Source organism: Schistocerca piceifrons, chromosome 5 (assembly GCF_021461385.2).
Source record: "Schistocerca piceifrons isolate TAMUIC-IGC-003096 chromosome 5, iqSchPice1.1, whole genome shotgun sequence".
In the NCBI taxonomy this organism is placed as follows: domain Eukaryota; kingdom Metazoa; phylum Arthropoda; class Insecta; order Orthoptera; family Acrididae; genus Schistocerca; species Schistocerca piceifrons.
In genome coordinates, this window is record NC_060142.1 from 30203012 (window position 1) to 30230431 (window position 27420).

The 27420-nt window shown below is 46.1% G+C and overlaps 1 protein-coding gene across 1 annotated transcript in view; it reads right to left on the reverse strand.

Annotated features, from left to right (window-relative positions):
• The window catches only part of LOC124798316 (venom dipeptidyl peptidase 4-like), a 318770-nt gene that overhangs the window by 106909 nt on the left and 184441 nt on the right, over positions 1–27420 (reverse strand). The window contains exon 10 of the mRNA XM_047261654.1: positions 20514–20740. Coding sequence (XP_047117610.1) covers positions 20514–20740 — 227 coding nt within the window. The remainder of the gene's footprint in view (positions 1–20513; positions 20741–27420) is intronic.

Genomic DNA, 27420 nt, shown 5'->3' on the forward strand with positions numbered 1-27420 from the left:
TGTTCAATTCCCAAGAGATTGGAAGCCGTCCAAGAGGTCGTCCAAGGACTAGGTGGAAAGATATGGTGATGAGGACATTGCAGAAGGTAGAACAAACGGCATCCCTGAAAGATGCAATGGACAGAAAAAGTGGAATAACGTCTGCCGGAAACACTTGCAACTGTGATCAGAACAATGCTCCTTCCTGTGTCACTGATTGTGTTATTGATCTTTGTATAGAGTGTTATTCTGGTTTGTAATATTTCTTTTGCTTTCTGCCAAGGGCTTTTAAGGCCTGTTACGTACAATAAACGATGACGAAATGATAATGATGATGATGATGATGATGATAAGTATTGTGTTGGGCAGTGAACATACTGAGGGGTGGCAGACCTCACTCTCACTTCAACAATATGTCAGTCAGATTAACGTTCATATTTTAGGTCATCATCCTGGAGTTCCCCAGTATTACATTCGTGTGTTCTATGACTTTTTTACATGAGGAAATTGTGGGCAAAATGTTCTTATAAATGCATGTGTAACCTATAGAGACCTTGTACCCGAGGGGCTGTTGTGGAGGTGATGGAGAACAGGAAGAGAGACAGACGGGGGCCATAAATGCCAAGTGCAACTGACGGGCCATGTTAGTGATTCCAGTGCTTACTGGATCACACTGGCAGAGCAACTCCTGGCCGTAGAGCTCTCCTCCTTCCACTTAGGGGTAGACAGGAGAGTGCTGGTTTGCAAAACATTTTACCTGGGCCGGGGAGCAGTCTCTCACAAAGGCTGCCAGTTGGCGGAAAGTGGGTGGAGAAAGCCATTTAAGAGAGACTGCTGTAAACTGAGCCTTTGTGTAAATGGCGGGAAGGTCATAAAACTCCATTTCTCATTTTGGAAGCTGGGCCTAAGGACAGAGGGACTCGTGCACGTGTTTAATAGAGGCAAGATTGTAATTCCCCTGATGCCAGGAAGTCGCGAGGTCCCTTTAGCAACTGGCACAAACATAATTTTACTGGCAGAACCGTCTGGGAAACTTAACAGCCTTCTTTCAGAAAATGGAAATGGTCGGGCTGGGAAGGTTAGATCTCTCCATAAGTGAGATACTGTGGTCCCATCTCAGTAGATGTTTTTTGTCAAAACAAGGCCATGCTTACCGTGACAAGAATGCTCCCTAGTCTAAAATTATCTTTTTTCAGCCAAGAGAGACTTGGAGTCGTTGATTGGCTCCTGTCAGGATATGCAAAGTGGAGGATTGCTCCCCCTGCGTGGGAACCATATTGTAGTGTCTGGACAAGCTTCCAGGGGAGATTCAACGAGTAGAGGATAGTTCTGTTGGTTTGTGCAATGTTGGGCGAGTTTCCTTTCTACTAATTCGACTCCCATACCGAGGCTAGGTGGAAAGTGGTTGGATCCTCCCCCGGTGGTGAACATCAGGCTTTCGCCTAATGGGTGAGACTTGGGGTCTGTATCTTGTGGTGGACTAAGAACCACTGGTAGTTTCCAGTTGTACTGAGAGTGGAACTACTTATCTCAACCATATGGTGCATCACGAGGGCGAACTTCTTTGTCCAGAGTCGGCCGTCTGACAATTCCTGCGTGCACCATCGTGCCTGTGAGCCAAGTTGGTTTGGCCATACTAGTGAAAGGATGCACCTCACACTGAAATATGTCGGAATTTCAGAGCTCTGATAGGGAAGTTTCTCACATTCTCATATTCAGGACGCTAGATCGTGTAGTGTGTAAATTCTCATGGACATGTCAGAACATTACAGTTGCCACTGCACACAGCTTCTCGCCCACTGTCCGCCATTTTCTGCTGACGCCTGAAACAAGGTGAAAGAGTAGGTGTAGGGTTGTTAAATAATACTCACGGCTCCCTGTCCTCCGATGAAATAGTTCTTTCATCCCACCAATGTATGCTCTGCCAATTGAACACTCTCCTTCTTCTGTGTGTGTGTGTGTGTGTGTGTGTGTGTGTGTGTGTGTGTGTGTGTGATTTTTGTGTAACATTTACCAGCTAGTTGTAGCTATAAAAGTATTAATAAAACTTGCCAATTTTTGTAAACTTAAATATGCCACTTTCTCAACCATATTGTGGTGGTGCGTGAGTACACCAGCAATTTGAGGTTCAATAATATTAAATTAATTGATTATTAGTTTGAGTTTTGGAAGTGACGACTGGCATAGTGAGTTTACTCATGGCACTTTTGTTGCCTAAGCCATATATAAAAAAAAAATTTAAAAAAAATTGTGGTGTAGCTTTCGATTTCAAGATCATTGGGAAGATACTTTTCTTTATGTAAAAGTAACATTTAGCATCACTCAGACATACTTATGACTACATCAAGCAACAGCTTGTAATATGTGCTTAAAATACGACTAATACACATTATAGAATGTAAAGCGTTATTGTAAGCTTTGCTATTATAATGATAAAGCCAAAAAATTGTTAAGAAATAGTGTATAAGCCGCTAATTTAGTGTTTAACATAGCTTGAAATGTATTCAACGTCTTAGGAAGCTTTCACTTTGGAGCGCTAAGAAGGCATTTTGCAATGCTAGTGCAGAATAATGTACTGAAACAGAGGTTTGGAAATACAATGAAGTGCAGCACAAAATCTAAAAACCAGCGGTTGGTGCCCCCTCGTTATCTACAACAAGAAAATCAACATTTGTACAGCGACACTTGTAGTAAACGAATGAAATGCCCTTACATTTATCCGTTCAAAGCTTTAAGCCAAGCTCTTTCCATTCCTCTATGGCAAATCGATTGGATCTCAGTGGAATACATGTACAAAACCCACAGTACATTCAAATAGTATGTGTCTGAGCTAACAACCTAATAAGAATGCAAGTATACACAGATCTTTTGGCTAAACCTTACGCCATATTGCAGTCGCGTGACGTTGGAGACAATGTAGGCCTTTGTTGATAATCATGTTCTGCGATTCAGAACATTCACGTTATAGGTATATCTACTCCAAGAAACTGAAGCTAGATTCTCTGAAAAGGAATAAACACATTCTTCGATATGTGATTGAATCTGGATGTAGCTGCCCTCACAGTGAATGGCGACGGCCTTGCTGCAGTGATAACACCAGTTCCAGTCAGATCACCACAGTTAAGCACTGTCGAGCTTGGCTAACACTTGGATGGGTCACCATCCGGGTCTGCCGAGTGCTGTTGGTAAGTGGTGTGCACTCAGCCCTTGAGAGACCAACTCAGGAGCTACTTGACTGAGAAGTAGAAGCTCCTTTCACGAAAACTGACAACAGCCGGGAGAGCAGTGTGCTGACCACATGCCCCTCCATAGCCGCCCGCATCCAGTGACGCCGGTGGGCTCATGATGACACAGCGGCCAGTTAGTACCGTTGGGCCTTCATGGCTTGTTCAGGCAATTTGTTTGTTTTTTTCTTTTAATGAACGGTCCCGTTTCACCACTGTTTTCAGCAGGCCTGGTGCAATCGTCGACGTCTGGTCAGCTGCTTTGACCCTCCGATACTCAGGTCTTCCTGAAGTTGGGGCCGCTGTGAGCTTCGCAGACAAGATGTCTTGCCGATGTAGTCTTGATTTCGTGAGGCAGTTAACGCTATATATTCGGTCCTCCATGGGACGGCTACATTTTCATACGGCCAGAAGTCTTTTCAACGCTGCTGCGACCTCCTTCAATGCATCCGAGATATGTTCAAAAACCATCTTTGTCACATTACTTCAGTCTTCACCAATAGATACACTGAACCCACAACGTAGTTAGAAACTCGGCTGACCAGGGACTGACTCAGAGTTTTTTGTTATCTTCGAATCATGTGCTTATTTCAAACGTGAATACTATGATTCGAAGACAGGTTAGTTCATTTGTGGGGAACTTTTACCGCCATCTATAAAGGTGGCACGCACGTCTCTGTTTTAAAATGGCTGTTTCCCCAAATACGCTTACCTGTTGGCCACTGGAGTGTTTCTGGTGAAGGAAGACGGCGTACGTAACTAGTGTAAATGGAACATTCCTAAGGAAATGTAATTAGAGTACAAAACCCTCCGCTTCCAGTCCACGTATACATATACGTTTCGCGAAATTGTGAAAGGTGTTATGTTGTGTAAACGTATAAGTCAAAGAGATAATACAAAAAATATTTTTCTTTTATTATTCTGTTTGATTGATTATGTTCAGTAATAAATGTCAATATAGTCAAATGAAACATGTATATGCTTCCAGTCGTGGGTTCAACAGTGGGACAAGCGAATTACTTGCCAGGAACAGTAGTTTGGAGAAGAGTAAATAAAATTCCATGTAAGGTTTTGAATTTGTTTCTAATAAAATTATTCACCGTATTTTTATCATGTGCGATTTTGGGCACAAGCATTCAGAAACATTGTGGCAGCTGTATACAGTGTCAAAGGAGGATTTATATTCAACTTGCTTAATCCCACTTTTTGAGTGCTTGGGTAAAGGTAAGTGCAGGGCATGTGAGTATAACTTTCGTGACTGGTATGAGCAACAAATTTAATTCTTTTCACGTTCTTAGAATCTCTCAAGTGGAATTTCTGTCTTTCGACCAACACACTTAAGTCAAATCACCGTCACATAACGAAAGCAGGTCACTACTTGATTACACAGTCATTCACACTATTTAAATTTAGGTCGGCGATACAATAGTGTTATAGCTGGATTAACATAAGCGATAGAAGTGTCAGTCAGGAGTTGTGCCGGTATTTTGTACTTCGTTTGGTCAATGTGAGAGTGTAAGAAAGAAAAGTATTTAACTATAAGCAGTGTGATACGCTAAGGAAATACATCAATGTTGAAATTGCAGAAGATCTTACGTCACTGCATGGGTACGAAAAAAACCACTTTAATGCTGCGTATTATTTCACTGCTGTCAGTACTGAAAGTGTACGTACAGTGCACGATTGGTTCTGTACCGTGTTTCAGTCACACTTAGGTGAATCCATTCTCCGAAATTGCAGCAGTTTCCGGAAATACAACGGAGAATAGACGGAAAGAGCAGTGGAAAGAAGGAAAGTACTATAAAGAAAGTTATCGCGAGTATATTTGTCTTTCTCGATTATCTAATATAGAATTATAAAGTCGCTAGCAGTCTACAGCATTTATTTTCTGCCGACCGTTCTGGCTGAGCGGTTCTAGGTGCTTCAGCCTGGAACCGTGCTGCTGCTAAGGTCGCAGGTTCGAATCCTGCCTCGGGCATGGGTGTGTGTAATGTCCTTAGGTTAGTTAGGTTTAAGTAGTTCTAAGTCTAGGGGACTGATGACCTCAGATGTTAAGTCTCATAGTGGTTAGAGCCATTTGAACCATTTATTTTCTAGTCTGTGTTCACAAACTAGTTTCCATTCTACGTTGGTACTGACACATAGCAAGACATTGATATTTTTTGTCAAATTATTTGGAAGAAAAGCGAATAGCTAAACACGTGAACAGAGTGCTGCAAAAGGACAGTCAATTTTGGAAAGATAAAATGTATTCTATTAGCTGAGAACGGACAACCGTTTGGCAGTCGTGACCAGCAGGTCACAACAGTATTTTTTATCCGCCTACGTCAATCCGGTCCCCTCTCTCCTGCTCCCTACCCCTACCCCTCCCCTCATTCCCCTTCCCTTACAAACTCCTGGCTAAGTACAGTTGTGTTGCTCCTGACGCACTTACCTCTCGCCACCCAGGGCTAAAGAATTGTTCCCGGAGGCATTCTGAAAGAGAATGAGAATCTCAAACGTGGATGCTGTTCTGTGACGCATGTGCAGGGCAAAACAACTAGAGTGGCTTACACGAGAGCCGTGTAAGCTCATTAGAAACTTGGGGTCAATGGCGCGACGCGGCAGAAGCGGCTTACGAACAGCTGTTCAGTGGCCGCGGACGCCCGGGGAACAGCGCTAGAGGCTATTTTGCCATTACGGAGCGAGGTCTGGGAAACAGGAGACTACCGCCAGCACATTTGACGCAATCGGTCATTGAGTGGGAGGTGTAATGGTTTAAATTCTACGCGTAGTGGTGTTGCTGAAGCCGTCGGTCTGAAGACAGGTTTAATGACGCTCTCCACCACACAATAGACACTATACAGAATGGAAAGTCAGCTGCAATCTATTCCGCAAAATTTAGTGCTCATGCGCGAAGTCTGCCATATTGAAACCAAGTAAACAGCTGTGTTTTAAGCCGAAGGCAAACGGATGAGTTTTGTTTGTTTTTTTAATTGTACCATTTAGCTGCTGGGCTTACCACAAGCAAACAGTTGTTTGATGTAGTATGAAAAAGTGACATGCAGTTTCCACGAAGCAGTTGATGGCAGAAAATGAAAAAAGTTTTCCGGTTTTCTTACTGTGAACAATATAAGCTTATTCAACTGTAAAAAATACCGTACGTAAATGAAGCAAAGCTACACCAACACTTGTAGCTAGTTTTTCGGTAGAGGTTTACCTTTTCCTTTAAAAAATTAAAAACATCTGGTTTCAGATTTACGCTTTTCCTTCACTACTGTGTATAACAGTTCCAATTCGATTGTGAGAAAAGTAATTCGCAAACAAAATTTATTTATTAATTATCTTATAGTTTCGTTTTACAGATTGTTGATGAATTTCTCTTTCGGTGTTGGTCATAGTTACTGTGATACTTAATTTTGAAGTACTCTGTAGTATAACATTTGAAGGGTTCGCAGTAAAAAAATGTAGTCGTCGTTTGCTACTTCACACGTTTGGTTTATTTTACGTGATACGTTGATGTGTACTAAACGTAGCTACAGATATCGAAATTGTCTTTAAAGTTGGATGGAAAACCACATCTCACTACTATAAGGAGAAAATAGAAGTATTTTATACGAGCATGTGGGCGGGGGGGTTGGGAGACAGCGTAAGGCAATGAGTCTAGTCTCTCACCAGTAACATTTGCATACTTTTCTGCTCTTCCGACTGATTAGAGAGAACTATTGAATATCACCTGCGTAGCGGGGTCCTATAGAGTTCATAAAATATTTTCAACCGGCAACAAATGGACTGAAACATGAAAATTGTTGCCCTGCTCATCTTGTTCGCTTACGTAACTGACGTGGCAGTTGTAATTTAGGTATCAAATGGTTCAAATGGCTCTGAGCACTATGGGACTTAACTCCTGTGGTCATCAGTCGCCTCGAACTTAGAACTACTTAAACCTAACTAACCTAAGGACATCACACACATCCATGCCCGAGGCAGGATTCGAACCTGCGACCGTAGCAGTCGCGCGGTTCCGGACTGAGCGCCTTAACCGCGAGACCACCGCGGCCGGCTTAATTTAGGTATCAGTTTATTAAATAAATTGTAAAAGATTTTCAGGTGCAGAAAACTTGGTTCAGGTTTTTATATAGTGTTTTGGGATACGGACTGGGATATTATAATTGTTGCATATTCTTTCTCTGTTCCAGCCACAGACAGAGTGAGGAGAAAAGTACTGCCTGTGTGCCTCGCTACGATCCCTTATCTTATTCTTAAGGCCCTTATGCGAGATGGACGGCGGTGGTGTCGCAATCGCCCATTCTCTAAACTTCAACAGCGTTTCGCTGTCCTGCTAAAAACCTCCCATCTACTCCCACAGTGCATTTCCGTCCTGGTCGAACCTGCGGCTAGCAAGTCTGTCGGCATGCTTCCTAACTGCTCACACGGCTTGCTTTAATCTCACCCTATACTGAACCCAAACAAGTGCTCTCACAAGCGATCACAGTGCAGTTTCGTTCAGGGTGCGCTGTGTTCTTCCAGAACCTCCAGAGAATCCGTAGTTATACATTCTATTATAGAAATGACTTTGTTCTCGTTCCGTTTCAGGCCGTTTTACAACTAAACACCTAGTTATTTCATCTTTGTAACCAAGTCGAGTGGTTTATCATTAACACTGTGTTCCAACCTAAAATGTAATTTTACTAACACCCATCCACTGTTAAAATGGTTCAAATGGCTCTGAGCACTATGGGACTTAACATCTCAGGTCATCAGTCCCCTAGAACTTAGAACTACTTAAACCTGACTAACCTAAGGACATCACACACATCCATGCCCGAGGCAGGATTCGAACCTGCGACGGTAGCGGGGGCGCGGTTCCAGACTGAAGAGCCTAGAACCGCTCGGCCACCAACGGCCGGCCCATCCACTGTACTTACAGTTATCAGCACGTACATAAAAGTGCCGCTTATTAAATCTCTACAAGTAATCCTCAATCCTCCTACAGCCAGTCACTGACAACATTTTTCCTTACGTCGGAAAGTTAAATACGTTGTTGAAAACGTGGTAGATACAGTTCATTATTAAATTTTCCATTTGTTTCACTGTCTCAGTTTCTCCAATAACAGTCACTATAACAGCCGATGAAGTATTAATGGTCATACAACCATTTGTCGCATTAAGTGTAGAAGGAAACTAAGTGATACTTCACTTGTCGATCAGGTACGTGGTGTTATTTCAGTGATTACTGAAGCGAGCCCAGTTTATTAAAAACTTGCCAGAATCAGCCCAATTTTTCGTGTGACGTTGGAACCCCAGTGGCATGTACGCATGCACAGATTCGGTTGGAAAAGGTGTAATGAAACAGTTGTATCTTCTCCCGAGACAAAATGGCCCACAACTGTCTTAATTGGAGCCGGCCGGACTGGACGAGCGGTTTTAGGCGCTACATTCTGGAACCGCGGGACCGCTACGGTCGAAGGTTCTAATCCTGCCTCGGGTATGGATGTGTGTGGTGTCTTTAGGTTAGTTAGGTTTAAGTAGTTCTAAGTTCTAGGGGACTGATGACCTCAGATGTTACATCCCATAGTGCTCAGAGACATTTGAACCATTTTCCACATTATAATATAATTCGTGATAATCCTGTTCCTGAAGTGGTAACACCCTAGTACAATAAAAGAAGCCCTAAAGCTCCTAATTACCCCAGAAATAATGTCCGTCGTGGTAAGGGAAACTAACAGGGAGGCTAGGCGAGAATACAAAGAGTGGAATGAAGATTATCCCAGTAATACACCTAAGGTATATAAGGAACTAGATGTGGTAGAATATATTGGTTTGCTTGCATCTTCTGGAGCCTACGGATCAGGGAGGAAGGACTTGAGTGAACAGTGGAATGAAGAACATGGCAGGCCTATTTTCAGAGCAACAATGCGCCTACAAAGATTTCAAGCTATCACATGTTGTCTCAGATTTGAAAATAAGGAAACAAGGGAAGACTGTAGGAGTCATGATAAATTGGCTGCATTTAGACACATCTGGGAAATGTTCATTTGGCAGATTTCTTCCATATACAGTCCAAGCTTTTACATAACTGCAAATGAACAGCTTGTAGCTTTTAGAGAAAAATGTCCATTTCGACAAAACATGAAAAGCGAGCCTGCTAAATATGCTGTAAGAATATGGTGGACTTGCGATTGTGGAAATGCATTTCCACTGAATGGACAGATTTACTTGGGAAAACAACCTGGTCAACAGAGAGAGATAAGTCATAAGAGATCTAACTGCAAAATGGTTCAAAAAGGGCCGCAATATTATATATGACAATTTCTTCATTAGAAGACCTTCAGTGAGAGAATTGCTGTCGGAACTCTAAGGAAAAACTCCTAAGGAGATGCAGCCACATCGTTCGAGAGAAGAAAACACCTCTGTGTTTGGAATCTCTAATTCCATATCACTAATATCGTACGTACCATAGGAGTCATCAGCAGTTACACTTGTCTCCTCTCTTCACTCATCATCAGGAACTGTAGTTGGTCACGAAAAGAAGCCAGAAGTAATAGAGCATTACAAGAAATATAAGGGGCATTTTGACATCATGGTTCAAATGGCTCTGAGCACTATGGGACTCAACTGCTGAGGTCATCAGTCCCCTAGAACTTAGAACTAGTTAAACCTAACTAACCTAAGGACATCACAAACATCCATGCCCGAGGCAGGATTCGAACCTGCGACCGTAGCGGTCTTGCGGTTCCAGACTGCAGCGCCTTTAACTGCACGGCCACTTCGGCCGGCTTGACATCATGGATCAACTTTTGGGCACCTGTAGTTTGAAACCCAACACCAAGCACCGGCCTCTTGTACTCTTCTATAATATGATCGACATTGCTAGAATCGCTGCAGTAATTATATGGTTGTATCGTCACCCATGAAGCCTGAATTCAAATCAGATGAGATGGCAGTTCCTGCTGGTGTTAGGACGATAGCTTGTGCATCCTTACATCAACAGAAGATTATTTGATAGGAGGTACCTTCAAAAGGGAGCAAAAGGTAGTCTTCCTGGTCTTGGATATGACAATGAGCCTGAAGGAATCGGTACACCTGTGAATCACCAACCCACCAACAAATGACAAAGGTGTTCTTTTTGTCCAAGAAACCTAGACAAAAAAAAAAAAATAAAAAAAATAAAAACAATTTGTTAGTACTGTGGAAAATTTGTACGCGGTTCTCATTCCAGTCAGATTGTGATATTCTTAGAATGTGATAAAAATGAGTGTCGTGGTGACATGGCCATTTCTATCACAGTAAAATTAGAACAGGTACTTCATTGTACTGAAGTTTTCATTTTCTTTTCAGTTTTGTTACGATCTCTATAGATACAGCAAAAACTGATAAATAAGAAAATATATCGGTTGTCTTCAAAAATATAAAATAAAACAATATGTCCTGGTAGTGTTTAATATTCAAAAGTGTAAACTGTAAAAAAATGATGTTATTCTAACAAAAAGCAATGTAAAACAAAATGTGTGCAAATTGTATAATGATGTATTTTCTGCCATACAATATAAAGAACAAATGTTCATTACATATATGTCCGCCCTGGTAGCTGAGTGGTCAGCGTTACAGACTGTCAATCCTAAGGGCCCGAGTTCGATTCCCGGCTGGGCTGGAGATTTTCTCCGCTCAGGGACTGGGTGTTGTGTTGTCCTAATCATCATCATCATTTCATCCCCATCGACGCGCAGATCGCCGAAGTGGCGTCAAAACGAAAGACCTGCACCAGGCGAACGGTCTACCCGACGGGAGGCCCTAGCCACACGACATTTCCATTTTTAATAGATATATATGATCCCCTAATAATAAAAGCAGTGTGGAAAATAATTTTATGTTACACCAAAGAAATAATGGCAAAACCCAACAATAAATGAAGTGCTCCAGTCAACGAACTGGGCTCTTGAAAGACCTCAAGTAGAAAGCCATTTAACTTTTCGAACGTGCCCATCGGAGAGATATCGACGTTAGTGATACGGACCTGTAATTTAGTGGATTACTCCTACCACTTTTCTTGAATATCGGTGTGACTTTTTCAGCTTTCCTGTCTTGGTGTACGGATTTTTCGTCGAAAAAACGGTTGTATGTATGGAGATATTGCATCAGCATACTCTGAAAGGAACCTAATTGGTATACTATCTGGACCAGAGACTTCCTTTTATTATTGCCAAAAGGGCAAGGGAAACAATGCTTACAGGTCGCGTGAAAATAAATGACTTTCTGTTGTAATTGAGTGTAAACCTGAAATCTACAGTACTTTTAACAATAAAGCGATTGACTTGTCGGATTAATAGTCGTACTGGCGTAACATGGTAATATGATCGTTTTTAGACTTTCTAGCTGTAACTTACAAGTTACGCAAGAGTGGCGTTTGCGTGATGGCTTCAGCTGTAGAACTACACTTCCCCTATCGCACTGCCCCGTCCGCGAGAGAGATGCCGCGCCACGGCAGGTGCACAGCTTTAATTTATTACACATTCTTACCTCAGATTTTTTGAGAAACTCTTTTTGCGTATTACTGGCACCATACTACATACACTGTGAAATAGGGATGGTAAGAACCCAACGGTCAAAACCGATACCGATATTTTAGCTCATAATAACCAGTATTTTTGACTGTTGTTTGGTTTCGGTTATAGCATTTATTTTTTCTACTAACCGGGTAAAAACTGAAATATCTATTAGCCATATCAGCAATGCAAAAGTTTTTGCTTTTTAAATAAACCTTTTTGTAGAAAAGTAATTTTTATTCGTAAAATTTCCATTGTTTTGAAATATTACGTTACTGTAAACAAAAAAAAGGGAAAAGCAGTTAGTTCTAGTTTTGTAACAATGCCGACAGAAATGAGCATTACATACATGGCATAGGAAATGGTACAGCACTGCTGTGCAGGAATGTACATGTTACAATGTGGTGTGGCCTATTGGATGGTACGTGTGTACATCCAGAGTTTTTTTTTTTGTGGTTTTAGGGCGCACAACTTCAGTGGTCATTAGCGCCCTGACTACTCTAAGAATGCACCGCGAGGCACAAGCTGACAACAACAAATAAAAGGGAAAACACGATAAAAGACAGACTGACAGGCATAGGAGTAAAAAACAACATCATCAAATGTCCGTAGCGAGGTTTGTCAAATTGATAAAACAAAGAACACGAGCAGCTGCTCGTGGGTCATCCGCTAAAATGGCATCGAAAGTATTAGGCAGGTTAAGATCGAGGCGCAGTGTGTGAAGATCTGGACAGGACATTAAAATGTGTCTAACCGTCAGCAAGTGCCCACATGGGCAGAACGGCGCCGGCGCAGCCGTCAGCAGATGGCGATGGCTGAACCGGCAGTGTCCAATCCTTAACCGGGCCAAAACGACCTCCTCCCGCCGAGAAGGGCGTGAGGAGGACGTCCAAGCCACGGGAAGAGGTTTTAAGGCCTGAAGCTTGTTGTCGGTAAGTGCAGCCCAATCGGCATGCCACAGCGACACAATGCGCCGACAAATGACCCAGCTAAAATCGGACGAAGGGACACAACAAGAAGCTGTCCGAGGCTGGAGGACCGCAGCCTTGGCCGCGGCATCTGCAGCTTCGTTCCCAGGGATACCGACATGGCCAGGAACCCACATAAAGCTAACCAGAGAACCGACGTCCACCAGCTGCTGAAGAGAGCGTTGGATCCGGTGTACGAAAGGGTGAACCAGGTACGGATCACTGAGGCTCTGGATGGCGCTCAGGGAATCTGAGCAGATGACATAAGCAGAATGTCGGTGGCGGCAGATGTAAAGAACAGCCTGGTAGAGGGCAAAGAGCTCAGCTGTGAAGATCGAACAATGGCCATGGAGCCAGTATTTGAAACTTTGTGCCCCAACAATGAAGGAACACCCGACCCCGTCATTGGTCTTAGAGCCATCTGTATAAATGAAAGTCATGTTGATGAACTTCGAACGAAGTTCCAAAAAACGGGAGTGGTAGACCGAACCGGGGGTGACCTCTTTTGGGAGCGAGCTGAGGTCAAGGTGAATGCGAAGCTGAGCCTGGAGCCAAGGTGGCGTGCGGCTCTCGCCCACTCGAAAGGTTGCAGGGAGTGAAAAATTCAGGCGTTGAAGGAGGCGACGAAAGCGAACTCCAGGGGGTAGCAGGGCAGAGACATACAACCCGTATTGACGGTCAAGAGAGTCGTCAAAAAAGGAACGATAAGACGGATGGTCGGGCATTGACAGTAGCCGACAGGCATACCGACAACGCAGTATATCGCGCCGGTAGGTGAGTGGCAATTCGCCAGCGTCAGCATGAAGACTCTCTACGGGACTGGTATAAAATGCTCCGATCGCAAGTCGTAAACCCCGATGTTGTATGGATGGCCGTGCAGAGGAGTATACGACGCTCCCATAATCCAGCTTGGAGCGGACGATCGACCGATATAGACGAAGTAGGACGGTTCGATCCGCTCCCCACGACATACCACTGAGAACACGGAGGACATTTAAAGAACGGGTACAACGGGCAGCCAAATATGACACATGTGGAGACCAGCTAAGTTTCCTGTCAAAGGTAAGGCCTAAAAATTTGGTTGTCTCCACGATTGGGAGAGCAACGGGACCGAGTCGTAAGGACGGTGGGAGAAACTCTTTGTAGCGCCAGAAGTTAATACAGACCGTCTTCTCGGCAGAAAAACGGAAGCCATTGGCGACACTCCAGGAGTAAAGACGGTCAAGAGAACGCTGAAGACAGCGCTCCAGGACACGTGTACACTGCGCGCTGCAATAGATGGTAAAATCGTTCACAAAAAGGGAGCCTGATACATCAGCTGGGAGGCAATCCATTATTGGATTGATCGCGATGGCGAAGAGAGCGACGCTCAAAACCGAGCCCTGTGGCACCCCATTCTCCTGGTGAAAGGTGTCGGACAGGACAGAACCCACACGTACCCTGAACTGTCGATCCATTAAAAAGGAACGAATAAAAAGAGGGAGGCGACCGCGAAGGCCCCATGTATGCATGGTGCGGAGAATGCCCGCCCTCCAACAGCTGTCGTAAGCCTTCTCCAAATCAAAGAACACAGCCGCGGTCGGGCGCTTCCGCAAGAAGTTATTCATAATGAAGGTCGACAAGGTAACCAGATGGTCAACAGCAGAGCGGCGCCTACGAAATCCACATTGTACATTGGTAAGTAGGCGTCGAGACTCGAGCAGCCAAACCAATCGAGAGTTAACCATTCGCTCCATCACTTTACAGACACAGCTGGTAAGCGAGATAGGTCAATAACTGGAAGGCAAGTGCTTGTCCTTCCCCGGCTTAGGAATCGGGACAACAATAGACTCGCGCCAGCATGCGGGAACATGTATCTCAATCCAGATGCGATTGTACGTACGAAGAAGAAAACCTTTACCCGCAGGAGAAAGGTTCTTCAGCATCTGAATATGAATAGAATCAGACCCTGGAGCGGAGGACCGTGATCGGCCAAGTGCGGTTTCGAGTTCCCGCATGGTGAATGGGGCATTATAACGTTCACAATTCGAGGAGCGGAAGTCAGGTGGCCTAGCCTCCTCTGCCTGTTTGCGGGGGAGGAAGGCAGGGTGGTAATGAGCGGAGCTCGAAACCTCTGCGAAAAAGCGGCCGAAGGCATTGGAGACAGCCTCAGGGGCCACAAGGACTTCATTCGCGACCTTCAAGCCAGAAACTGGTGAGTGGACCTTAGTGCCAGATAGCCGGCGCAGGCTACCCCAGACAACAGAAGGAGGAGTAAAACTGTTGAAGGCGCTTGTGAAAGCAGCCCAGCTGGCTTTCTTGCTTTCTTTAATAATACGACGACACTGAGAACGTAATCGTTTATAATTAATACAATTCGCCACTGTAGGGTGGCGTTTAAAGGTGCGTAAAGCACGTCGACGAGCACGTAAAGCGTCTCTACATGCTGCGGTCCACCAGGGGACCGGTACGCGACGTGGAGAAGAAGTAGGGTGAGGGATGGAATATTCAGCAGCAGCGAGAATGACTTCCGTGAGGTGTGCGACCTGACGATCGCAGCTTGGGAAGGTTTGATCCTGAAAGGCCGCCCTGGAAGAGAAGAGCCCCCAGTCTGCCTTGGAGATGGTCCAACTAGAGGAGCACGGAGAGGGAGTATGCTGCAGGAGATGGATAACACACGGGAAGTGGTCGCTCGAATATGTATCAGCAAGTGCATACCACTCAAACCGGCGTGCAAGTTGGGGAGTACATATAGAGAGGTCTAAATGGGAATAGGTGTGAGATGTGTCCGAAAGAAAAGTAGGGGCGCCAGTATTGAGGCAGACAAGATTGAGCTGGTTGAAAAGGTCTGCTAACAAGGAGCCCCTCGGGCAGGATGCTGGAGAGCCCCAAAGGGGATGGTGGGCATTGAAGTCTCCGGTTAACAAAAATGGTGCAGGTAGCTGAGCAATAAGTTGCATCATGTCTGCCCTGGTAACGGCAGATGACGATGGAGTGTAAACGGTACAAAAGGAAAACGTAAAAGTGGGGAGAGTAATGCGGATGGCAACTGCCTGCAGGCTGGTGTGCAACATGATGGGATCGTAGTAAACATCATCCCGGACCAGCAACATAACCCCTCCATGAGCTGGGATACCTACCACAGGGGGTAGGTCAAAACGCACAGAGGTGTAGTGTGCCAAGGCAATTTGATCGCATGAGCGGAGCTTCGTTTCCTGGAGGGCTACGACGAGCGGACGATGCAAGCGGAGCAGCAACTTCAAGTCCTCTCGGTTGGAGCGAATGCTGCGAATATTCCAGTTAATAAGTGCCATCGTAAGAAAAGGAAGATGAGAGAAGGGGTCACCTCGAAGGCCGCTTAGGGCCTGGCTTCGAGCGAGCACTGCCGCCGCTATCAGTAGGCGGACAGTCATCGTCCATGGGGTCTATAGGGTCATCGGCCATCTCGGGAGGATGGCCGGGAGGGGGAGCTTCCTCCGCCGGTGAACGGGCAGATGTACGGCTACCAGCGGTGCGGCCAGGCGAAACGGATGACGGCCTGGGGCGGCAACCGCTGGGTGGCGCAGGAGAAGAAATGCGCCGTGGCGGAGAAGGAGAACTGTGCTTCCTATGCGCCTTTTTGGAAGGACGTTTGGTGGAAGTACCGGTCGAAGGCTGGGAGTTCGAGGTACGTAGGAAGTCTGCACGGGATGGTTCCTTCTTGAAGGCCCGTGCATCTGACTTCGGGGTCTTCGACTTAGCAGAAGCTGAGGAAGGGGCTGGTGTCTGTGGGGTGATGGGAGGAAGAGGAGACGTCGACTGCGCGATCTTAGCACTGGCCGAACGGACGACCGTGGTGCTGAAGGTCAGATCGCATGTCTGGGTTGCTACCTCCCGGGTAGTCCGAGGAGAGGCGAGGACAGTACTGTATTTCCCCGCTGGGAGCAGCGTGGGCTTCCTACTAGCCAATAGCTTGCGAGCAGCCGAGGTGGACACTTTCTCTTTGACCCGAATTTCTTGGATACAGCGTTCTTCCTTATACACTCCTGGAAATTGAAATAAGAACACCGTGAATTCATTGTCCCAGGAAGGGGAAACTTTATTGACACATTCCTGGGGTCAGATACATCACATGATCACACTGACAGAACCACAGGCACATAGACACAGGCAACAGAGCTTGCACAATGTCGGCACTAGTACAGTGTATATCCACCTTTCGCAGCAATGCAGGCTGCTATTCTCCCATGGAGACGATCGTAGAGATGCTGGATGTAGTCCTGTGGAACGGCTTGCCATGCCATTTCCACCTGGCGCCTCAGTTGGACCAGCGTTCGTGCTGGACGTGCAGACCGCGTGAGACGACGCTTCATCCAGTCCCAAACATGCTCAATGGGGGACAGATCCGGAGATCTTGCTGGCCAGGGTAGTTGACTTACACCTTCTAGAGCACGTTGGGTGGCACGGGATACATGCGGACGTGCATTGTCCTGTTGGAACAGCAAGTTCCCTTGCCGGTCTAGGAATGGTAGAACGATGGGTTCGATGACGGTTTGGATGTACCGTGCACTATTCAGTGTCCCCTCGACGATCACCAGTGGTGTACGGCCAGTGTAGGAGATCGCTCCCCACACCATGATGCCGGGTGTTGGCCCTGTGTGCCTCGGACGTATGCAGTCCTGATTGTGGCGCTCACCTGCACGGCGCCAAACACGCATACGACCATCATTGGCACCAAGGAAGAAGCGACTCTCATCGCTGAAGACGACACGTCTCCATTCGTCCCTCCATTCACGCCTGTCGCGACACCACTGGAGGCGGGCTGCACGATGTTGGGGCGTGAGCGGAAGACGGCCTAACGGTGTGCGGGACCGTAGCCCAGCTTCATGGAGACTGTTGCGAATGGTCCTCGCCGATACCCCAGGAGAAACAGTGTCCCTAATTTGCTGGGAAGTGGCGGTGCGGTCCCCTACGGCACTGCGTAGGATCCTACGGTCTTGGCGTGCATCCGTGCGTCGCTGCGGTCCGGTCCCAGGTCGACGGGCACGTGCACCTTCCGCCGACCACTGGCGACAACATCGATGTACTGTGGAGACCTCACGCCCCACGTGTTGAGCAATTCAGCGGTACGTCCACCCGGCCTCCCGCATGCCCACTATACGCCCTCGCTCAAAGTCCGTCAACTGCACATACGGTTCACGTCCACGCTGTCGCGGCATGCTACCAGTGTTAAAGACTGCGATGGAGCTCCGTATGCCACGGCAAACTGGCTGACACTGACGGCGGCGGTGCACAAATGCTGCGCAGTTAGCGCCATTCGACGGCCAACACCGCGGTTCCTGGTGTGTCCGCTGTGCCGTGCGTGTGATCATTGCTTGTACAGCCCTCTCGCAGTGTCCGGAGCAAGTATGGTGGGTCTGACACACCGGTGTCAATGTGTTCTTTTTTCCATTTCCAGGAGTGTAGACAAGACAGTCGCGGGAGGGTGCGGCGTGGTCACCCTGACAGTTCACACAACGAGGAGACGGAGGTGGACAGTCACCCTCATGGGCATCCCTGCCACAAGTGACACATTTAGCCGCATTGGAACAATACTGTCGAGTGTGATTGAAACGCTGACACTGGTAGCAGCGCGTAGGTGTCGGGACATAGGGGCGAACAGAAATAACCTCGTAGCCCGCCTTGATGCGCGATGGCAGCTTAACACTATCGAAGGTCAAGAAAAGTGTCCGGGTCGGTACAAGGTCATTGTTGACCTTTTTCATGACCCGATGGACAGCCGTCACGCCCTGTTCAGCGAGGAAAGATTGAAGCTCCTCGTCAGTCAATCCGTCGAGGGAGCTAGTATAGACTACACCACGAGACGAATTCAGAGTTCGGTGGGCCTCCACCCGGACAGGGAACGTGTACAGGAGTGTGGCACGAAGCAGTTTTTGTGCCTGAAAGGCACTCTCAGTTTCAAGTAATAAGGTACCGTTACGCAACCTGGTACAAGATTTGACAGATCCGGCTATGGCATCTACGCCCTTCTGAATAACGAAAGGGTTGACAGAGGAAAAATCCTTTCCGTCCTCAGATCGAGAAACTACGAGGAACTGTGGGGCAGGCGGTAGTACTTTTGTCACTGTTGGCTGGTCACGTTTCCGTTTTTGGGTCGAAGTCGAGAGAGATGGAGTAGAATCCATTGCGGAGGAATCCCCCATGATTGCCAGCGTCTCCGATGGCGCGCTCCTTCCTTGTGGGGACCCTCTCAGAGGGCACTCCCGCCTTAGGTGAATGTTTACACCTCAGGTCACACCTCCCGAGAAACAGACGGAGGGACCAATCGGCATGGTCAGAAGGTATCAGCTCAGGCAATCACCCCTCCCCGGGCCTGGCCTTTACCAGGGGGTTCGCGCGTGCCTTACATGTCTACCCAGGGCGGGGACTTACGCGTTACCCCGTCACCGGCTACGCGTGCGAACGCGTGGGTCGGCTTTCAGGCACGCACAGGGAGGAAGGAAGAAGAGGAAAAAGAAGAGAGAGAGGGAGAAAGAGGACAGACTGTCTCAAACGCCAAGGCGGAGACCAGAGAAGGCAAGGAGAAGAAGGCAATGAGAAGGCAAGGAGAAAAAGGCAATGAGAAGGCAAGGAGAAAAAGGCAATGAGAAGGCAAGGAGAAAAAGGCAATGAGAAGGCAAGGAGAAAAAGGCAATGAGAAGGCAAGGAGAAAAAGGCAATGAGAAGGCAAGGAGAAAAAGGCAATGAGAAGGCAAGGAGAAAAAGGCAATGAGAAGGCAAGGAGAAAAAGGCAATGAGAAGGCAAGGAGAAGTCAAGGGAAAGAGTAAGGAAGACAGTGAGGTGGAGAAGAGCAAAGAAAGGAACAAACAAAAGGAAGGAAGAAACGAGAAGTGAAAAACCAAAAAGACCACGATTATAGGTCGTGGAACCGTCCGTCTCCGGACGCAGGCGCTAACTACCCCCGTGAGGGGGATGGACTCCTTTTAGTCGCCTCTTACGACAGGCAGGAATACCTCGGGCCTATTCTAATCCCCGGAGCCGCAGGGGGACATCCAGAGTGCAAGACCTGACCAGTGTGGTCGATAGTAATTTCTCGCTGTCGTCGCCGCACGTTAGATATATTACAGAGTGGGGTCATCCCTAGTCTGGAAGGATTTTATGAAGTGTGATATCAGTGAAGTACAATGGTCCATTGGCTTTAAAAGATTAAGAACGGGAGGAGCCACAACAAACATAATATAAGAAAAAAAAATTAAAATTTAACGATTCATTCATTGCTTACAGTAATCCTAGAAAGTAGATTGTCAGCTGCCTGTGTCTACGTAATATGTCTGTTTGCAGCCGTTGATTCCATATAAATTAATCCAAAGGTAAAAGAACTCTGCAACGTCAGGTTTCACCATGTAGCACTGACTATTCGTAATGCCTCAATACTGGTTCATATAATTTTTTGAAAGTGTACTCAAAAACCACGTTGTTACCGAGAATCATACAAGAGAACTGTTGATTTTTTTGTACTATTAGTTGTCACTTCTAGAGAAAACCTGCTAAGTTTTCTTTTATTTGGCTATTTAATGTTTTAATCCCATGAATCTTGGAACTAGAATAGTAAAAATTTATTAATATTTGTTCGATTTCTACGTTTCCTCGAGTAAATAATAGCAATAAAAAATTGAAAAATCGATTATTTCAGAAACCGGTTACTTTGAGCGGTTTCAATATACGTTAAACTGGCGTTGGAAATACCGGTTTCTCGGAGAACCGGTGGTTCCAGTCATAACCGCCATCGTTACTTTGAAGAGCTTCATTCAACAGATTCGAACTATGTTAGCCAACGCTGCTGCTGGCTGCAACTTACACGTATCCTTTGGGATCCCAGCCGTAGATCTGGGTGACGGTGAAGCGGCCCGAGGTAAGGGGCTTCTTGTTGCCGTTAGTGACTGCCACCACCTGTGGGAAGCTGGCCTCTTCGCCGTCGTCTGGCTGTTCCTCCCAGGCTATCGTCACGAACGAGCTCTCATTGCCCGCTCTGAAGTGAGCCGGCGTCACCTCGATCCAGCCGTCTGGGCGTGTCTCCTTGAGGCCCTGGTTCCAAAACACCATATGTACCTTCAACATGTCTTAAGACCACAACATTGTCACCATGGAACTATAGTTACGTGTATGAAGGGGACCTAGACCTTCGTACATCTGGCATGGAAAATTTAACCGAACTGTCTATTATTTATTTGTCTTTTGAGGATAGGGGGTGGGGAATAACATGTTGGTTAACAAAGGCATTTCCGTTCAATGGTAATTATTGTTCGAATATTCATAGCCTACAAGATTAAAACAAACAGGTTTTTCAACACCTGCTACTGGCAGTGATCTTTCATTTTCTAATGTTTTATCACAAGACTATGATAAAAATTTTGTGTTTGTACGGTGTATCATCAGACATTTTAAGTTTTTGTCTCCCAAAGTTCACATGAAATCTTCGTTTCGTAGCAAAAAAGGAACATTTTTGGGTACTGGTGTTTCAAGTTTCAACCCCCCGGACTCTAGGAAGGAATTTAGGAATCACTTGGCAACTCTTTATCTATGCTCATTTTGCCAGATTTAGCCTGTCGTCTATCTTGCACCCTCTAACTGTTATGCTTATTCTCACCTTTCTTCTTTCTCTCCTATACGGATGACATGACACTCGTGCACTTTCCATAACACGTGACATTAATACTTCCTTCGTAATAAGTAGTAATAGTATCACATACTCCAAACTGTAGAGTGTAATACATTGAAGAGCCAAAGAAACTGTTACACCTGTCTTATATAGTGTAGGCCCCCGCGAGCACGCAGAAGTGCCGCAATACGACGTGGCATGGACTCGACTACTGTCTGAAGTACTGCTGGAGGAAACTGACGCCATGAATCCTTCAGGGCTGTACATAAATCCGTGGCAGTACGAGGGGATGGAGATCTCTTCTGCACAGCACGTTGCAAGGCATTCCAAATATGCTCAATAATGCTCATGTATAGAGAGTTTAGTGGGCAGCGGAACCGTTTAAACTCAGAAGAGTGTCCCTGGAGCCATTCAGTCGCAATTCTACGTGTGGGGTGTCGCATTGTTCTGCTGGAATTGTCGAAGTCCGTCGGAATGCATAATAGACACGAATGGATGCAGGTGATCAGACAGGATGCCTACGTAAGTGTCATCTGTCAGAGTCGTATCTAGACGTATCAGGAGTCTCGTATCACACCATTACAAAGCCTCCACCAGTTTGAACAATCCCCTGCTGACATGCAGGGACCATGTATTCATGAGGTTGTCTCCATACCTGTACACGTCCATCCGCTCAATACAATTTGAAACGAGACTCGTCCCACCAGGCAACATATTTCCAGCCATCAACAATCCAATGTCGATGTTGATGTTGACGGGCCCACGCGGGGTATAAAGGCTTGTGTCGTGCAGTCATCAAGGGCACACTAGTGGGCCTTCAACTCCGAAAGCCCATATAGATGATGTTTCGTTGAATGGTTCGCACGCTAACACTTGTTGATCGCCCAGCATTGAAATCTGCAGAAATTTGCGGGAAGGTTGCATTTCTGTCACGTTGACCGATTCTCTTCAGTCGCCGTTGGTCCCGTTCTTGCAGGATCTTTTTCCGGCCGCAGCGATGTCGGAGATTAGATGTTTTACCGGATTCGTGACATTCACGGTACACTGGGATATGCTGTGTCCCATCGCTCGTGCGCCGACTGTAACACCACGTTCAGATTTACGTAAATCTTGATAAGCTGTCATTGTAGCAGCAGTAACCAATATAACAACAGCGCCACACACTGTTGTCTTATATAGACGTTGCCGACCGCGGCGCCGTATTCTGCTTGTTTACATATCTCTGTACTTGAACACGCTTGCCTACACCAGGTTCTTTGGAGCTTCAGTGTATAATCAACTAATGCACGATTTCTCGGCGATATGTACCGAAGTGGTTTAAAATCTACGAGCTTCCATCCGAGCGCTCCTGTCAATTGTCTTAGTTGCTGCTACCATGCCCATATAGCCGCACTACCTTCTGTGACGTCGCTGGTGCTCGTTCCAGCGCCATACAAGGTAGTGTTTTCGTTGTGTGCCTGCCTCGCCCGCTTCAGCCTTCAGACGTATGGGTCCCAAGCCACGCTTAGTTGCAGGCCGCCGTCTTTATTGAGGTTGGTGTCACAAATTTTTATATTTATAACTTCTTTTATTAAGCCATTCGAAAGACTTTAGTCCGTGTAATAGGAGGTGTCTCTTCGCTGTACTATGGTGTCCGTTTCCTAGAGCATACTCTGCTACCGCTGATTTCTCATGGTACCGATGGCGAATGCATGTATCTTGTTCTACACAGCGCTGTTCTATAGTACGCATAGTCTGTCCAACATAAAACTGTCCTAGTTGCTTTTACCGTTATGTAGACAAGGCGTTCATTCTCTGGTCCGGGGGCTTGAAAAGTCTGGAGTGTTCTTGGGCCACAACAACAACATTCATGACAACATCAAGTTCAAGATGGAGATAGAGACAGGTGGTGCATTACCGTTCCTCGACGTCCTCGTCCGCCGCGAAGCAGATGGGTGTTTCAGCCAGAGTTCTTGCCCGAAACCCGCTCACAAGGACAGATATCTGCACACTGACAGTTACCACAACGTTGTATCCTGAGGACCTTGGTGCGTCGAGCCGCCTCAGACGCTGAAAACCTGGCAAATGAACTGTGCCATGTAAGGAAACTGTTGAAGGAAAACGGCTAGAACAACCGCACGTAATCTTCCCGAAAACACGTAAATAGGAGGACATCGAGGAACACATAAAGAAGCTTGCGATTTTTCCTTTCTGTGGCCCAGGGAGACGATAGATTAGCCGCCTCTTGAAGAGGCGTAAAAACCTTTCGTTCTTCAGGGCTCCAACAAAAATTAGACAGCTCAGGAGGTCTCTGAAAGACGATGTAGACCGCACAACACCAAAAGTATACAAAATGACGTGTGGGTGTGGGTGACGGGAGTCTTATGTTGGACATGCTGCGGGTGCTATTGGACAGCGCTGTGTAGAACACGAGGCGCGCTTTCGCCTACGGTTCTCTGGAAAATCAGTGGTAGCAGAACATTCTCTAGGCAACGGACATCTATTGCATTCTAAGAGAGGTCTGTCATTACATGGAATAACAGATCCTGGGATAGAATAGTAAAAGTAGCGATCGAGAAAACCCTCAATAAAGACGGTGCCCTGCAGCGAAGCACGGCTTTGGACCCGGCCATCGGGAGGTTGAAGCGGGTGCGGTGGGCGCGCAATGAAAACATCTTATATGGCGCCGGAGCAAACGCCAGTGATATCATAGAAGGCAGCGCAGCTATATGAAGATGGCAGCAGCAACCGTAAGACACTCACCACTTGACAAAGGCCGAGGAGTACTCGGCCGAAAGCTCGTGAATTTTAGACTACTTCACACGGCTGGTAGCTCGATAGAATTTTATCACTTTAATATAATCCGTCTACAAATCTGCAACCTTCACATGGATTACGTTCCAAATGGACCCAGGCAGTTGATGCAAACACAATACAGAGAAAGGCATAGCATATTTATTTACATAACAGTCTACCATAAGCTGTCATCGACATTACAAGGCCACATTTCAGAGATCCGCCCTACATAGAGCTATTCAAGGCATGTCTTTATGGTGTTTTTTTTTGTCATCAGTCTACTGACTGGTTTGATGCGGCCCGCCACGAATTCCTTTCCTGTGCTAACCTCTTCATCTCAGAGTAGCACTTCCAACCTACGTCCTCAATTATTTGCTTGACGTATTCCAATCTCTGTCTTCCTCTACAGTTTTTGCCCTCTACAGCTCCCTCTAGTACCATGGAAGTCATTCCCTCATGTCTTAGCAGATGTCCTATCATCCTGTCCCTTCTCCTTATCAGTCTTTTCCACATATTCCTTTCCTCTCCGATTCTGCGTAGAACCTCCTCATTCCTTACCTTATCAGTCCACCTAATTTTCAACATTCGTCTATAGCACCACATCTCAAATGCTTCGATTCTCTTCTGTTCCGGTTTTCCCACAGTCCATGTTTCACTACCATACAATGCAGTACTCCAGACGTACATCCTCAGAAATTTCTTCCTCAAATTAAGGCCGGTATTTGATATTAGTAGACTTCTCTTGGCCAGAAATGCCTTCTTTGCCATAGCGAGTCTGCTTTTGATGTCCTCTTTGCTCCGTCCGTCATTGGTTAGTTTACTGCCTAGGTAGCGGAATTCCTTAGCTTGATTGATTTCGTTACCATCAATCCTGATGTTAAGTTTCTCGCTGTTCTCATTTCTACTACTTCTCATTACCTTCGTCTTTCTCCGATTTTCTCTCAGACCATACTGTGTACTCATTAGACTGTTCATTCCGTTCAGCAGATCATTTAATTCTTCTTCACTTTCACTCAGGATAGCAATGTCATCAGCGAATCGTATCATTGACATTCTTTCACCTTGTATTTTAATTCCACTCCTGAACCTTTCTTTTATTTCCATGATTGCTTCCTCGATGTACAGATTGAAGAGTAGGGGCGAAAGGCTACAGCCTTGTCTTACACCCTTCTGCCTTATTTGACCGTAAGTCCTCCAAAGCTCTTTTAAATTCCGATTCTAATGCTGGATCCCCTATCTCTTCTAAATCGACTCCGGTTTCTTCTTCTATCACATCAGACAAATTTTCACCCTCATAGAGGCTTTCAATGTATTCTTTCCACCTATCTGCTCTCTCCTCTGCATTTAACAGTGGAATTCCCGTTGCACTCTTAATGTTACCACCGTTGCTTTTAATGTCACCAAAGGTTGTTTTGACTTTCCTGTATGCTGAGTCTGTCCTTCCGACAATCATACCTTTTTCGATGTCTTCACATTTTTCCTGCAGCCATTTCGTCTTAGCTTCCCTGGACTTCCTATTTATTTCATTGCTCAGCGACTTGTATTTCTGTATTCCGGATTTTCCCGGAACATGTTTGTACTTCCTCCTTTCATCAATCAACTGAAGTATTTCTTCTGTTACCCATAGTTTCTTCGCAGCTACCTTCTTTGTACCTATGTTTTCCTTCCCAACTTCTGTGATGGCCCCTTTTAGAGATGTCCATTCCTCTTCAACTGTACTGCCTACTGCGCTATTCCTTATTGCTGTATCTATAGCGTTAGAGAAACGTATCTCGTCATTCCTTAGTACTTCCGTATCCCACTTCTTTGCGTATTGATTCTTCCTGACTAATGTCTTGAACTTCAGCCTACTCTTCATCACTACTATATTGTGATCTGAGTCTATATCTGCTCCTGGGTACGCCTTGCAATCCAGTATCTGATTTCGGAATCTCTGTCTGACCATGATGTAATCTAATTGAAATCTTCCCGTATCTCCCAGCCTTTTCCAAGTATACCTCCTCCTCTTGTGATTCTTGAACAGGTTATTCGCTATTACTAGCTGAAACTTGTTACAGAACTCAATTAGTCTTTCTCTTCTTTCATTCCTTGTCCCAAGCCCATATGGTGGTACACAGAATCAAAACAACAGTGTGAACTAACAGGTTTTGAGGTCCGTAAGGCTTCCTTGCACTGTATGTTGGAGTCCATGTCTCCGCACACACAACCTCAGCACTGTTCTAGCTGGTTTCAGAAATGACAGCGGTTCTACTTTAGGTTTTTTCTGCGCACCTGCGTCACACAGTCTTCCACAAACAATAAGCGTTCAGTAACGTTCTGTACGCTGAGCTGTTGACGTCGAAGCCACTTCGAGCATTAAATGTGGTGGTAGCGAGTTATTTACTGAATTTTTATTCCTTTTGTTGCGAGTTGAAATTGCCCATGGTGGTAAGCAACAAATTATATAAGGGACAGTCAGATGAAAACGAGGTAAACTGTTTATTACACACATCAAAAAAACTTTTGCATCACCTCGGTTCCGAGAATTCCGGAACCCGCCCAGAAAATTGGAATAGAGATCAACATAAACATCATTGCCGCCCTTTTTATTCGACATGAAAACCACACATTGCATGTTGTACCACCATACAACATACACCATACCACTCAACGGCGATTCGGCGTAGATTCCTCAGAGTGGTTGGTGGGTCACGTCGTCCATCAACAGCCCTTTCCAATCTATCCCAGGCATGTTCGATAGGGTTCATGTCTGGAGAACATGCCGGCCACTCTAGTTGAGCGGTGTCGTTATCATCAAGGATGTCATGGAGGCGCGAAATGTCGTCCATGAAGATGAATGCCTCACCCATATGCTGCCGATATTGTTGCGCTATCGCTCGGAGGATGGCATTTACGTATCATACAGCCGTTACGGCGCTTTCTGTGACCTCCAGCGGCGTACGTCGGTCCCACACAATGCCACCCCAAAACAACACGGAACCTCCATCTTGCTGCACTCGCTGGACAGTAAGGCATTCAGCCTCACTGGGTAGCATACAAACACGCTTCCGACGATTGTCTGGTTGAAGGCGTATGCGACACTCATCGGTGAAGAGAACGCGATGCCAATCCTGAGCGGTCCACTCGGCATGTTGCTGGGCCCGTCTGTACCCCCCCCCCCCCCCCCCTGCATTGTGTCGTGGTTGCAAAGATGGACCTCGCCATGTACGTCGTTGGGCATCATGCAGCTTATTGCGCACGGTTTGAGTCGTAACACAACGTCATGTGACGGACGAAAAGCATTAGTCAACATGGTGGCGTTGCTATCAGGATTCCTCCGAGCCATAATCCG